General features: G+C 41.7%; 2 protein-coding genes across 2 annotated transcripts in view; both read left to right on the plus strand.

The window, feature by feature from the left end:
- Positions 1-1001: 1001 nt before the first annotated feature.
- On the plus strand, positions 1002-5198 carry LOC139929480 (actin, non-muscle 6.2). Its single transcript, XM_071922376.2, has 8 exons — positions 1002-1124; positions 1294-1422; positions 1657-1767; positions 2244-2328; positions 3331-3492; positions 3656-3847; positions 4545-4726; positions 5055-5198. The coding sequence occupies exons 1-8, from the start codon at positions 1002-1004 to the stop codon at positions 5196-5198; spliced, it is 1128 nt and encodes a 375-aa protein (XP_071778477.1).
- A 9155-nt stretch (positions 5199-14353) lies between these two features.
- LOC139929477 (L-rhamnose-binding lectin ELEL-1-like) overlaps positions 14354-14403 on the plus strand; it is a 6441-nt gene continuing 6391 nt past the window's right edge. The window contains exon 1 of the mRNA XM_071922374.2: positions 14354-14403. This exon is cut by the window's right edge and continues 28 nt beyond it. Within this exon, the coding sequence (XP_071778475.1) occupies positions 14401-14403 (3 nt within the window). The 5' untranslated portion in view covers positions 14354-14400.

Here is a 14403-nt window from a genome sequence, read left to right on the forward strand (position 1 = left end):
ACTGTCCAAACCTGCATTAAGAGAGAAAACTGCAATAAAAATCAATACAGTTCTTAATTGGTTTTATGCATTTGAGACACAACAATGACTAATGTTTTTAGGTTTTCAGTAGTGGTAAATACAATGAAAGTGCATTACTTAAATTTTGTATACTATGCACCACTTGACATTTTTTGGGTGGTGAGATCGTTGTTTTTAAAAAAAATAAAAACAAATTGTCATCTTTAAAGCTATAAAACATTGTTGTGGACTTCAAATTGCATTTTAAATCCATTTCGGTCCGTTTTTCTAAAGAGTTATTTATCATTGTCTACTGTAATATTGATTATCTAGGAATTTTATCTTATTCTCCTGTTGCACACACTGAGTCATTCTAGACAAGTTAGTTAAATCTAAAATGTAAATGTCTTGTATAAGGAGCGCAGCCTGAAGCCTCGGGGCAGGGCTGCTCCCTATTTGCATGTTAGTTGGCTGACAACACGGATAACAGAAACTTCTTCCTGTCCTGAACCTCAACGCCTCTGTGGAAACAAAATCCCAACTGAAGTTTTGTGAAATTAAAACTGGACTTTGATTACATGATAATTTACAGACGCGTTGCAGCTTGATAATCCACACCTACTACTGAAGGTTTTGACGACCAAAAAGAGGTTTTTGCCTTTTTCAAGTTTTTGTTGTTTTGTTTTTTCTCTTAAATGCACTGAAGCTATAGGACTTAATGCTCAAAAGTTGTAAGGTTATGACAATTTCAGTGTACTGTTATCACCACCCATATCAATGCAACTGTTATGTTGTTTGTGTTAATCTATATAATTGATTACTGTGAGGAAACTTGGGTTGCAGCAACATAACAATGGAGATGTAATACAAAATATAGATACTGTATCAGTTCTCAGTCGTTGCAGCATCCACCTTGAGACAAGTAACATGCATACAGAGACATTACATAAATATGCAACATATTGCATTTATACAACAAACTTTTTATTTCTTTTTCAGAAATGGATGATGACATTGCTGCCCTGGTTGTTGATAATGGCTCTGGAATGTGTAAAGCGGGTTTCGCCGGAGACGACGCCCCCCGCGCCGTCTTCCCCTCCATCGTAGGCCGACCCAGACATCAGGTACGACCCGCCAATTATCCAACAACCAGAACCGCCTGCCTGCTCTGGGACGGGGCTGAAATGAGGACATGCCTGTTTGTCTGAGGAATATGTGGAGGAACAAAAAAATCCTAACTGCACTGTAATAGGTGATTTTTAAAGGATTTAAAAATGTGACTTGTCCATGCAGGGTGTGATGGTGGGTATGGGCCAGAAGGACAGCTACGTGGGAGACGAGGCCCAGAGCAAGAGAGGCATCCTGACCCTGAAGTATCCCATCGAGCACGGCATCGTCACCAACTGGGATGACATGGAGAAGGTGAATACGGATGCTTTTTCTTTTGCAGCAACTAAAACCAAAAAACAAATGCATTATACACAAACATTTTGTTGTTGTCCGAACCCCCCAAGGGAGATACGGCACAGGTGAAGCACGTCTCTGGCCAGTCAGATTGCTTTGCTGAAACTAGCTGTTGTGTAATGGGTACAAGTCACTGGCTAGTGGGCTAGTTACACCTCTAACCAGGCATCTTAACCCTGCTGTGCTCTGTAGATCTGGCATCATACCTTCTACAACGAGCTTCGTGTCGCTCCTGAGGAGCATCCAGTCCTGCTGACCGAGGCTCCGCTCAACCCCAAGGCCAACAGGGAGAAGATGACACAGGTCTGTGTGTGTGTGTGTGTGTGTCAGTCTGCTACTTGCACAGCAGAGATGACAGACAGTTCCTAAGGCCAAAGATTACCAGTGTTAAGACACAAACACTAGTTTTAAACGGGCCTGCACAGCCCCAATAAGGAGCTGTCTAAGTTTGAACTATTTAGGCTTGGCTCCTGCTGCTGTGATAATTGCATTTTTCAATTTGCGTCCGATACATTTTGAAGCCTTGAACCAAAAACGCATCCAAAGCACTTTATTAGAAAAGTTAAAGCCTTTATTTTAGTAGCTGATGCACGACATTAAAGGTTAAAAGCTACACCGACATGTTGCAGCACTTGTTGGCCTCCCTCAGGTGCAAATTTAAAGGTTAAGCCTTTATTTCATGTCTGCTGCTCCTATCCTCAATTTGACTGTATGATAATTTATTACAGTTTCCACAATGAGACGCATGAAGGATTGACTTGTCTTTCTCTTGTGTCCAGATCATGTTTGAGACCTTCAACTGTCCTGCCATGTACGTGGCCATCCAGGCCGTCCTGTCGCTCTACGCTTCTGGTCGTACCACCGGTGAGGAAACTCAAACACAACTGAACATGATCAGTGTCAGAAATTGAACTTTTCGGCTCACCTGCCAAGGGCTGCTGAATGTACCTGCCAAGAATGACTTTTACCGGCCAAAATAATTAGACTCGCGTATTGTGTTCACTTGCTCACTCGAATACAATGCATCAACTTTATAATTCATCATGATGTCAAATTACAAAGGAGTGTTTTGAAGCATTATGTTATCGTCTCAAAGATACTGGCCAGTGTGGTTGGTGAACTTTATGGATTTATCCACCGAAGACAAATTTTATCGCCATTTGGTGCTTGTTGGGTGTTATATTTCAGATCCTTATAATGATACTCTGTCTAGCGGCCTTCAAAAACAGTTATAAAATCCTGTACAGACAAAACAATCTATAAAAGCCACTAGGCACAGATTTGGACATGCATTACAAGCTGAAGCCTGTTATGCCAATTAAATGTCCTGGAAAAGATCTGGAGATAACGCATGGCTTCCATTTTTGTCAGACTACGCACCTGTCTGTTTCGTATTTTATCCATATACATGTGTATATAAATGCCACGATTTTGCTTACTATCATCATTTATTACCATGTCAGTAAACAAAATGGAGGATACATAAACCAATGTCGCTTAAATAAATGTTGGAGATGAGGTTATCTATGGAGCCGCTGAGAAGCCTTCTATTTGGCAACGGTACGCCTACACTACACATTAGTACCCTTTATGGTACATTAAGTTCCTCACAATGTAGATGGGCTCAACACAACGGTCAGACAGAACAAGAACGGCGACATATTAAAATGAACAACCCCGTCAGTCCGTCCACCACCACAGGTGCATTGTCAACCAGTAGGAAACACTGCTCACTCAATAGTTTTGACTAAATGTTATCTGTTATAGTATCTTTCTTATCATGCTGTATTATGCTTCTGCTGACGACCCAAAAATTAGGAGCATGTCAGATCAGTGTGTTTTAACAGAGCGGTTTTCGGCCTGCAGGTATTGTGATGGACTCTGGTGACGGTGTCAGCCACACGGTGCCCATCTACGAGGGCTATGCGCTCCCTCACGCCATCATCCGTCTGGACCTGGCCGGCAGAGACCTGACTGACTACATGATGAAGATCCTGACCGAGAGAGGCTACAGCTTCACCACTACTGGTACACACACACACACACGGGCATAGTGCACCCATAATTCATGCAAATCAATTTATCGCCTGTTTGATAATTCTGTTTTCAGTGGGCATCACTCTTTTTCAAATGGTGGATATCTCATTTTGAAATGAAACTCTTAATGTTTGACTGTTTTCCTCCCATGCAGCCGAGCGTGAGATCGTGCGTGACATCAAGGAGAAGCTCAGCTACGTGGCTCTGGACTTTGAGCAGGAGATGCAGACAGCAGCCTCCTCTTCCTCCTTGGAGAAGAGCTACGAGCTTCCTGATGGACAGGTCATCACCATCGGCAACGAGAGGTTCCGCTGCCCCGAGACGCTCTTCCAGCCCTCCTTCATCGGTCGGTAACAAACTGGCACTGCATGGCTTCTCAAAATGATTCAACACCCAGTCATGACTACTGCTGTGTCCACATCACAAGGGGGATGCACTTTTGTTTTTCTGGCAGTGTATGCGGTCTAAAATGTTTTCTAATTAAGGTATTCTGGTCCGGTGCAGAATCTCTGACCTACAAATTTAAAAGAAAATCTTTCATTGTATTCAAAACTGACAAATTCAGAGCCTTAACATCACATTTCCCCTCCTCAACACAAGGGATGCACAATTGTGTATGATCTTATTGCGATTTTTAGTTTCCACAATTAATAATAGTGCAGTTTGTCAATATTGAAATTGTTGTGATTTTTTTTTTTTTTTTTTTTTTTTGACTTTGAAAAATGAACCATAAACAAACCGCAGCAGACACTGCTCGCTTTTTGTAAGTAGATTTTATTATATTGGTGTGTAATTAAATTAGATTTGTATTCCCTCGGACTGCCAACATCAGTGGATTCACTGTTTGCGCCTGTGTTGACACACTTCTGCAATTTGTGATGCCAAGTGGGAGATGTCAGAGCCCAGAAACATTCCCACATGTACTACTTGTAATCGCCACTAGGAGGCTGATGTGAACGGTCTTCCCAGTCGGCAGCCCGTATTGGTGATGAACCCTATATCACGTGAACGCGGTGTAACCTTGGTTCCATCTGTCTCCTCAGGTATGGAGTCTGCTGGCATCCACGAGACCACCTACAACAGCATCATGAAGTGCGATGTGGACATCCGTAAGGACCTGTACGCCAACACTGTACTGTCCGGTGGCACCACCATGTTCCCCGGCATCGCCGACCGCATGCAGAAGGAGATCACCGCCCTGGCCCCCCCCACCATGAAGATCAAGGTACATCAGATCTCCTGAACTGCTTCATTCAAGCTCCCCTCATTCTGGGATTTCCTTTCCATGCTAATGAAGGAGAGTGTCCCATGATGATCTAAATGCTGTTTCAGAGGCTTTTCCACCCTGACGAGATCAAAATTCTGCGGGGAATACTGTTTTTGGCATGAAAGTGGTCATATTTAAAGCTGCTGAATATCTGCGTTCAAAAAAAAAATCCATCGGCAGCTTCAATCCAAAAATGTTATTAATGGCACTTTAAAAAGCCCATAATCCGTTGAACCCTAGTTTGCATACAGGTGTAAGACACTACATTTCCTCTTTGCCCTTTCAGATTGTCGCTCCCCCAGAGAGGAAGTACTCTGTCTGGATCGGTGGCTCCATCCTGGCTTCTCTCTCCACCTTCCAGCAGATGTGGATCAGCAAGCAGGAGTACGACGAGTCCGGCCCCTCCATCGTCCACCGCAAGTGCTTCTAGAAAGGGCTGCTGGCCTCGACCACGACTAGGGCAAAATCTAAAGATTCAAGTGTTTTCGCCAACTAGAGGTGTCCTTGGTTTATCTTGCATGAAGGTATACATGGACTTAAAGATGGAGATACCACTTGCAAGATGTAAATCAAGCGCCTATGTGCTTAAGTATTTGAAATGTTTCCCAGTTTTGCTCCAGAACTTCTTCCACTTCTTCCCAGTCTTGGCTAGCCAACACCAGTCTGAGGCGTCAGTCAGCCTGGGCCGGGAGGTGACCGTGTCTAAACTGAGGGGTGATGGGGAGATAAACGTTATTCCCTCAGACCCCCCAAATCACCTCCTCAAAACCGTCCTCAAAAGGTGCAACAGATACTGAATGGACCATATAAACCCTCGTTCAGCTCTAGGAAGTTACAACGGTTATGTCAAAGTGTTTCAATAAAATATGTATTTTGTTTTTTCATGGCAACTATGCAGAAACCATAAACTTTGTGTTCGGTGGGACTTTGTGTCCCTGCCGGTGATAAACCAACCAACCATTCCTACTGACCAATAAGAAAGCGGTGTTGTCTTCACTGACCAATGGAAAATATCTTATCTACTTCTGGTGTCATCTAATGCAATAAATTGCACATATAAAAATATCTGCACCTCTCTTTGTCCTTCATCTGTCAATTCAATGTTTGTTGAGACTGAAATGGTGAATGAACTGAATATTTAAAATGCATCCTCAAATTTATTATAGGGAATTTTGTAGCAGTTGTATCACTGGAATTAATACAAAACAGTAGTTTTGGTTTTTGTCTGATTACTGCCATCTTCTGATGGTAGAAGACGTTGAGCCAGGTTGTTAGTCGATGTTGAAGTGCTGAGTGCCTGTGGCAGTAAGTAGCACAGGGCTTTCCTTTTGGCTGTCTGGACCTCATTGAGGAGAGTAGCATTGTGGGTCCTGGCTACAGTCAGTTGCTCTGCTACCGCTGCATTGTTTTGGCAGGCAAGACTGGTTTGCCCGTGAAATAGCAAGAGCAGGCATGAAAACAATGGCTCATTGGGTTGTTCACACCTGTCTTTGAGGAGAAAAGTTATTTCTTTGGTTCAGTCCCTGAAGTCCATGCTGTTGATATATTCAAGGTAGCCTGGGGCTAGAAGACATAGAAGAAACTAGAAGGGCACTCGGAGAGTGCAGACCTCCGCCAAGGTTTGTGCTATTATTGCTTGTTTGTGAGTCGGATCCGGATCCGCTCCAAAATGTAATGGGTTCTTCCTTGGCCCATGCTACACCCTTCCACCAAGTTTCATGAAAATCGGGCCAGTAGTTTTTCCGTAATCCTGCTAACAGACAAACAAACAAACGGCACCGAAAACATAACCTCCTTGGCGGAGGTAATAAACTTTTCAAGTACAGGGCACTCCATATCTGTGGTTAGAATGGAAGGAAGTGTACTTTGAATGAACAAAGTTAAAGCATTGCTTAGTATGGAACCTCTGGGGGTGCTGTGGGGCGATGTATTGGTACCTTTCAGTGTAGCTGGGTCAGCTCACTGGCCTCCCGAATTTCCCCAAGGGAATTAATAAAGTGATATCTTAACTTTAACAGAAGTGGTCGGTTCACACTCACAGTTTTAACACCTCTTGGTAGGAGCTCTTAGTGTAGTGCAGGTGTAACTACAGCATCACCTTTTTGTGGGTTTAGTTATAATAGTAGTGAGGGTGACTACTCAAAAGAACACAAAGCTGAGTCATGGAAAATTACAGCTATACGACACAAAGCTTAATGCGTAAAAATCTACACAAGCTGAAATGCATGTCGTGATAGCTAGTGGTACAAAAGCTCTCAGGCCTTCAGGCTTCACAGGGGCTGGTGGCTCAAAGTTGCAGTTAGATTAATCACGGTTAATGCTAAACTAGTATTGAAAATCACAGTATTTGATACTTTTACAATACAGAACATCAATTAATCTCAGTTTCAATTGGCCTTAAAGCTTAAAGTAGACTGTATGGCATCTGAATGATTACTGTTAATATTAACATTACTAATGATTATTAGGTGTTAACATTAATGATCTCAAAATGATAGTTTTTCAACTAAATCTTTCTGGAATTAATTAAACAACATTTATCACAATGCACTTCCTGCAAGTACAGTTGGGGCTTCTGCTCTGAGAAGAAATTACTCCATCTGGTGGCAGAACTGAGAGTTGCTTAATTCAAATGTTCAGGTTCTTTGCACTTAACTGATTATTTTATAGTATAGAATATTACAAAAGCATGAATAACCAACAATACTGCCTCACAAGGGGCACAATAAAAATATGTAAAGAATGTCCTCCCACATATTAATATTAATGTAAGGAAAATGGGTCTTTACACACAGTGGCGCTGACTATGAAGAATTATTCATTTTCATAAGGTAGCACAAGCGATAAGAAATGTATCTAAAAATCAGCCTCATATCAGTATCGTTAAGTTATCTATCAATTTGGAATCTCAACTAATAATCAAATATTTATTATTGAAATTACAATATTAATAGTTAATCTCAAACTACATTACACCTTTAGTTAACACTAAATTAATAATATTGATCATTTAACTAAGGGTTGAAGGATAAGGTGAGGACTTAACAGCAGAGGTTGGTTCATTCATGCGTTATGTAATACAGACACAAGACCCTTTTAGAATTGACACGCAATTTATAGAATAAAAATATTAAAAGGTAACACAAATGAATATAAACTATTTACAGGCGTGTGTGTATCAACATGGATGACTGTGTGTGTTTGTGTGTGTCGTGTGCGCGTGTGTGTGTGTGCCTATGCGTGCATGTGTCTGTCTATAGGCTGTGTGTGAGCATGCTGGGCGCACAGCAGGGTGAGAGCTATATATTCTTTGGTATGAGATCATGAAGTTAGATCACGTTACTGGAGGTAAAACACATGCAAACCATGAATTTGTGTGTGTCCTATCTAACATGAGAGATGACTATTTGGTGTTAACAGATCAACAGTTTGTAAATGCAATGCATCACAACAATTTAACATTAGCCAACAGTTTACATTCACTCCATTGAAAATATATCTGTTATTTCCCTAATGCTGTTGCTATGCTGTCTGCCCAGTTGTTAGTCTTACTTGGATTTCTTTGTGTCATCGTATTGCGCATGGTTCAAAGCTTGCAGTTTAGCAGTCTAGGGCAAAAAGAATTGTTCGGTTGCATCCCAATGTCTGGTTTGGTGATCCAGTGGCGTTTCTCTCCGTTGGTCGCGTCTATTGTGTGTGGAGGGAGAGAGAGAGAGTTCTGTGCACTCCTCAGGTCTTCCGCTGTTACGCAGGGAGTTTCCTTTCACATCTGAAACTTCTGCAGAGAAGAGAGGATCGGCTTCTGGTGTAGGCCTCTGGTTCTGTCGTGGTTCTGGTCACTCTGCTTTCTTAGCAGGCGAATTTCCTTTCACATTTGCAGTTTGTTTCTTCAGGGAAGAGCGGATAGGCTGCGCATTTTCACTCCATTTTGGAGCAGATAGGAGACAGTACAGGGCTTGTATTGTCTCCTGTACCCTGTACTGACTTGGGCCTGCTCCATGGAGCAGAGAAACCAAAATGGAGTGAACAACTTGATTAACCTTTCCTAAACTCCTATTCCATGATGAGAGCCTGTAGAGGGGTTAAAAATCCTATGAATGCCATGTTGACGCAGTGAGCTCTCACTCTTTGAATGATTCCGTTCATCAATAGCTTTCTTCAATTCACATTCGACTCCAATAAAATTTGTTCAGTTGTCTGAATGCAGCAAAGAGACCTGACCTCGCCTGGTGATGAAAGAGGTTGATGAAAGAATCTGTATCTAGAGAAGTGGTGATCTCTAGGTGAACAGCATGGCTAGCTAGGCACGTAAAAAGGGTTAAAAAGGATCCTGTATCTTTTCACAACACTTTGACCACACTTAACTTCAAATGGACTGAAGTAGTCCACACTAGTATTGGTAAATGGCGGTTTATCTTGTATCACTCTACTCATAGTGTGATGAGGAAGCAGACGGCTGCTTTTTTTCTCTTTGTCATAATTTCTGTTGCATACCTGAAATTCACCACTACACCACAGATCAAACCTGTCAGTTAAAATATCAACCCAAACGGTCACTGCAGCTGGTCAGTGGAATTTTTACTGTGATGGCACCAAAGGTGGAAGACGTCACTGAATGTGGCAATCCTGTTCTTCATCTGGGCTGGGTTTCTCAAAATCATTGCGACTCAAATGTTTTCATCTGTGTATAAATGCTGCATTCATATCGGAAGAACGGGGTGACGTGTTGTCGCTACAGTTGGAAGCGTGTTTAACTCATTGGAACGCCCACATCCAAGATGGAGCGATCATAATGTCAATTGTTGTGGTGCTTTAAAAATGAATCATAAAGAAACTGCAGCAGACACTGCTCGCTTTTTGTTAATAGAGTTGACTATATTAGTGTGTGTATAACTAAATTAGATTTTTATTACCTTTGCCAACATCAGTGGATTCACTGTTTGCGCCTGTGTTGACACACTTCCGCAATTTGTGATGCCAAGTGGGAGATGTCAGAGCCCAGAAACATTCCCACATGTACTACTTGTAGTCGCCACTAGGAGGCTGATGTGAACGGTCTTCCCAGTCGGCAGCCCGTATTGGTGATGAACCCTATATTACGTGAACGCAGCGTAACCTTGGTTCCTGTCTCCTCAGGTATGGAGGCTCAAGGCATCCACAGGCTCAGCTATGACGGCATCATGAAGTGTGATGAGGACATCCGTAAGCTAAAGAGAAATTATAGACCTATAGCTACTAGCTAGCTGGCACTTATTTGCCACAGTAACATTAGCTTTGTCATAAGCTACCAATAGCTTACCAAAACCACCAATAAAATACTAGATTGATTATAAGCTAGCTAGAAAAAATAACACAGAGCTAGCTGGCAAATACTTTATTTGTTTTCTGGGTTACAGTGTTGAGGCAAAGACAGCACAGCAGTTTCACTGTACAGATGCTGCCTGGATGTAGCAGGATGCTGTTTATCTGAGCCAGTAGGTGGCGCATGGCCTTTCTTGGCTTCTTCATTAATGTTAAGTCTATTTATTTCTAGGCTACAGCCAGCTTCTCTAATCTAAACCACTGTCTGTTTTTGAATATGCAAAAGCATTTTATATCAACTTGCTAAATTCATTTTAGTCCAGTAAAACATCCCTATCATCCCTTTGGATGAAAAAAGTGAGTTTCATGCTCTACTACTAAAAATAGTAACACCTACTCTGAAAAAAGGTTTGATCGTACAAAATCTAGTACTATCCTTTTTGAAGGATAGTAGATAACATAAGCCTTTGGTTAATAAAATGTGACTCACTGGACCATCTTGATTTTAGAAATATTGAATGATGAATTAAAGGTAGCCTACTTTGGATAAACCGTAGGCTATAGTGTTATGGAAACAAATTCTTCAGATCCGCCAGGAAAAATAGAGAAAATTCCTAGTTTTCCATTCAGAGCTGGGATCAATTCATTGATAAACTCAATAAAATCAGTTATTTTTAGTTTATTTAGTTTGCACACTGATAAAATATTCTTCTATTCTTACCTATATCCTATTCTTTGCTGATGAAATGACCCAATTTCCCCAGAGGGGTCATTAAAGTTTAACCAAATCTGATCTAGAATTTGAAATTGCCTGATAAAAGTGTGAATCCACAAGCCGCTGTGGCCGGTGGGCTGGAAAGTGAGTTCTGTGGAATTTGTCTGTTTTTCCATGTTATGTAAGTTCATGGTGACGTTTTCCTCCTGTCGGTCAAGGAGGGCCTGGTGGTTGAGTTGTGGCTTGCTGCAGTGAGCTGTGGTATTTATGAATGAGCCTGAGGCGCCCACCTGCACTTCATCAAAAAAACTGCTGATGCATGTTGGGACATTTTTTGAGTTTTTGATGTCTTGGTGAGTCCTGTGCACTCTGTATTCTGGAAAGACTGTTTGTAGTAACACTCAATGAAATTCTGATATATAAATGTCCATTTTGCTACTCTTTATTTCCGGTTGCTCTAACTCAACAGTGATCCAGCCTTTATCCAGTTCATTAAGCTTTTCCATTGTCTGTTCTAAACAGCCGGTGTCTGGTAGCTCTTTCCTGGGAAAAATCCTCTGCTGCACAGGAAGTGATGCGTTTTATGTTTCCGCTTTGTTTGGAATCAACAGAAGAAGAACTAGGTAGTTAGCATGAGTAGCGGTAGCCACCATGACTGACCAGACAAGAGAGAGAAACCCCAAGCTCCGCCCACACTGTTTGATTGACAGGTGATCTGTGGGAAGTGCAGTGCAGAAACACCACAGTGAGGCTGAGCAATAAAGATGAAGACTAAATTTTTTTAAAAACTGAACTCAAACCCATGGCCCTGTGAGTATCTGTGCAACCAGGATGTCCCTATTACAGTTCAACTACTGACACTGACATTTTTGGATTGAAGGTGCTGATAGCTGATATTTTGTGCTGATATTCAGTATCTTTAAATTCCAATATTTACCTCATTATCCCTCACTAATAATGCTCTGATTTTGCCGCACCCTACAGTAGCAAGTCTTCTGTCAGAGCGACCAGAGCATTGTCACCGAGTAAAATAAAGGAGGTAATGAGGTAAATATTTAACTTTTGGACTACAAACTGCAATCGTTTGGCTACAAAACACTTGGAGTTGGTTGATTGGTTTGATTTTCTGTGTTTTTTTGGAGCTGTAAAGAGATTGGAGCGTTAATTTGAATAGTTTGGGAGAAAGCCTGAGATGGAGATGCAGGGGCGAACTCTCTGTGTGTTTGGTGTCCTACCAACTTCAATGGAGTTTCCACTGACATAAGGGTAAGAAGACAATGACTGAACTTTCATTTTTGAGTGAACTGTTCCTTTAAATGTGTAATCTATGCCAAAGTCAGCATCTAAACTGCAAGATACGTAAAACACACACAGTAAACGCATTGTGTACAAATACCAAATATGAGGAACAGACATCTGGGCAGCCTGTCTTAACACTACTACAGCATTTTAACGAGTTATATAATGTTCCCTCCCCCTCTCTCTCCCTATCCCTCCATCCATCTTTTTCTTTCATCAGTCATTCTGTCATCCTTCACTGCTCATTTTTTCTCTCTCCGTCTCCATTATCTCTATCTACAATCAACCCCCCCCCCCAACCCCCACCTCGTTCATCTCTCATCTATCAAGTCCATATAGTCCCATAGTCTACATTTACCTGGACAGCAATAATCCAGTATGAACCCGATTAAGACAAATCTGACTAAGAAATGTCCATGTATTATTTCCATGCATGTTCCATGTATGTCTAGCATTTTCTGACTCCCTTAGCCTGAATAAGGTCACAGTTAAGCAGAATCACATTAAGACGTGCAGTATTCTGGTTTCAGTCTCCTTACTGAAGCGTTTCAGACTGTAAACACTTTAATCCAACCAGGACTCTCTATCGGAGGATCGGAGCGGCGATCCGACCGCTTGACGACGCTCCCTCTGCCTTCCAGAGGTTTGAGGTTTTATCTTGTCCAGAGGAAAAAAATCACTGACAGCAAAAAAAAAAAAGAAGTCACGACCTTTTTGGGGTGAGGCTGCATGCTCAGGATTTAGAGGCAAATGGATATCATGAAGTCAAGACTGACACCCTGAAATTGGGCATCTTAATTTGTCTTGAAACAGTGGGTGAGGAGTTTTTGTTCCAAAGCAAAAGCAAAAGTGAGTTTTGGAAACCAGAAATCTCAGCAACTGGCCAAGTAATGGTTGAGTCATGGTATTGATCAATAATCCTATCAACCCCAAAAGATATAGTATGGTCATTTTGTGCTACGGGGGCAGGAATAGAAATGATAGAAATTTTTTAAAAGCACTATCTTAAAGTTATACTGAAAACAACTGTAAACTTTCTACTGATGATGAGCCATAAGAATAAATGATCTTGGAGTGGATATATCTTTTCCCAACACCTGCCAACGCCATATCTTCTTTAATTTTGTAATCTTTTAATCTTCTTTATTTTACTTCAATTCTCCCAGCTGCAAGAAGCTGCTAACTAGTGAAGAGAGGAGGAGGAGGAGGAGGAGGAGGAGGAGGAGGAGGAAGGACGGTGCTGCCCTGTCCGTCTTGCACCACGTTAGATACTGTCCAATCTGTACATTGGGTGAAATGTTTTTGCAGCTGACAGTTAATATGAGATATGAAATTTACCTTGGATACAGAGATGGTGGGAAATTACAAGATGCCACCAGCCAATCACAGTTGAATTTGGACTGCGGCTGGTCAATTTTTCTACTCCAGCAGCCACTTTGGCAGGTAACCAGCCATTTAGAGATCTTTTGGTTGCTTGCTAAAAAAAAAAGTGGCTGGTAAGTTAAGTGTGTTCTATAGGTAGCCAACCATCATTTCATTGCTGTAAATACCAACTTTTCAGGAGTGAAGAAAAGCAGCCTTGTTTTTAGCAGGACCACCGTGTGGATCAACATATTTTTTAGTTCACAGGGTTTGAAAGGGTTTTATAAGGATGCTAGAATTATCTCAACATCACCAATATTGGAGTTATGAGGTTTTCACATAACAACATCGATTTGGAGGCTCTATTTTATTCTTAGTCTGCCTGTGTGGCAGGTAAAATCATGAATCTGGTGTGTTTTGGGATTAAATAATTTTCTTCTGCACTAAGAAAAGTATTTATTCAAGCTAACAGTCACAAAGATAAAAATCACTATATAGGCTTATATAGGAAGAGTAAATAGACCTACACAGTGCATGCACACTAGAAATTTGGGTATTTACCAGCCAATGTGACCTGTTGGCAAAAAAATAATTGTTTCCAGCCGTTTCTCTGCTTTTGAGCGTTTTAATGAGAAACATAAGGGAAGATTAAGTTCAGCTGGGATTTAAAGTGTTAAAGGGGCACAACTTAGAAGTGGGGGGCCCAAAACTTAAAAGGATGAAATAAAAATGATTTATAGAGCTCTCCTGCAGGCCTGCATGGTCTTATATGTTCTCCTGTCACATCTGGGTCAGGAGGCCCACAGTTCCCAGTCAGAGCCTCTGGCCATGGGCAGGCGTCTGCATGTCTGTCAGACCGCCACATAAATACCAGGATGTCGCCTTCAGATGCCGCTTTCACTGTCAGACGCAGACGCAGCAGGTCAGACCGGAGACACACCGACCCTCCGCCAACATG

This window comes from Centroberyx gerrardi, chromosome 8, assembly GCF_048128805.1.
Source record: "Centroberyx gerrardi isolate f3 chromosome 8, fCenGer3.hap1.cur.20231027, whole genome shotgun sequence".
NCBI classification, from domain to species: domain Eukaryota; kingdom Metazoa; phylum Chordata; class Actinopteri; order Beryciformes; family Berycidae; genus Centroberyx; species Centroberyx gerrardi.

Coding starts and splice junctions, on each gene's coding strand:
- LOC139929480 (XM_071922376.2), top strand. CDS start 1,002: ATGGATGATGACATTGCTGCCCTGGTTGTTGATAATGGCTCTGGAATG. Junction 1,125..1,293: donor TAGGCCGACCCAGACATCAG/GTACGACCCGCC, acceptor TTGTCCATGCAG/GGTGTGATGGTGGGTATGGG. Junction 1,423..1,656: donor ACTGGGATGACATGGAGAAG/GTGAATACGGAT, acceptor TGTGCTCTGTAG/ATCTGGCATCATACCTTCTA.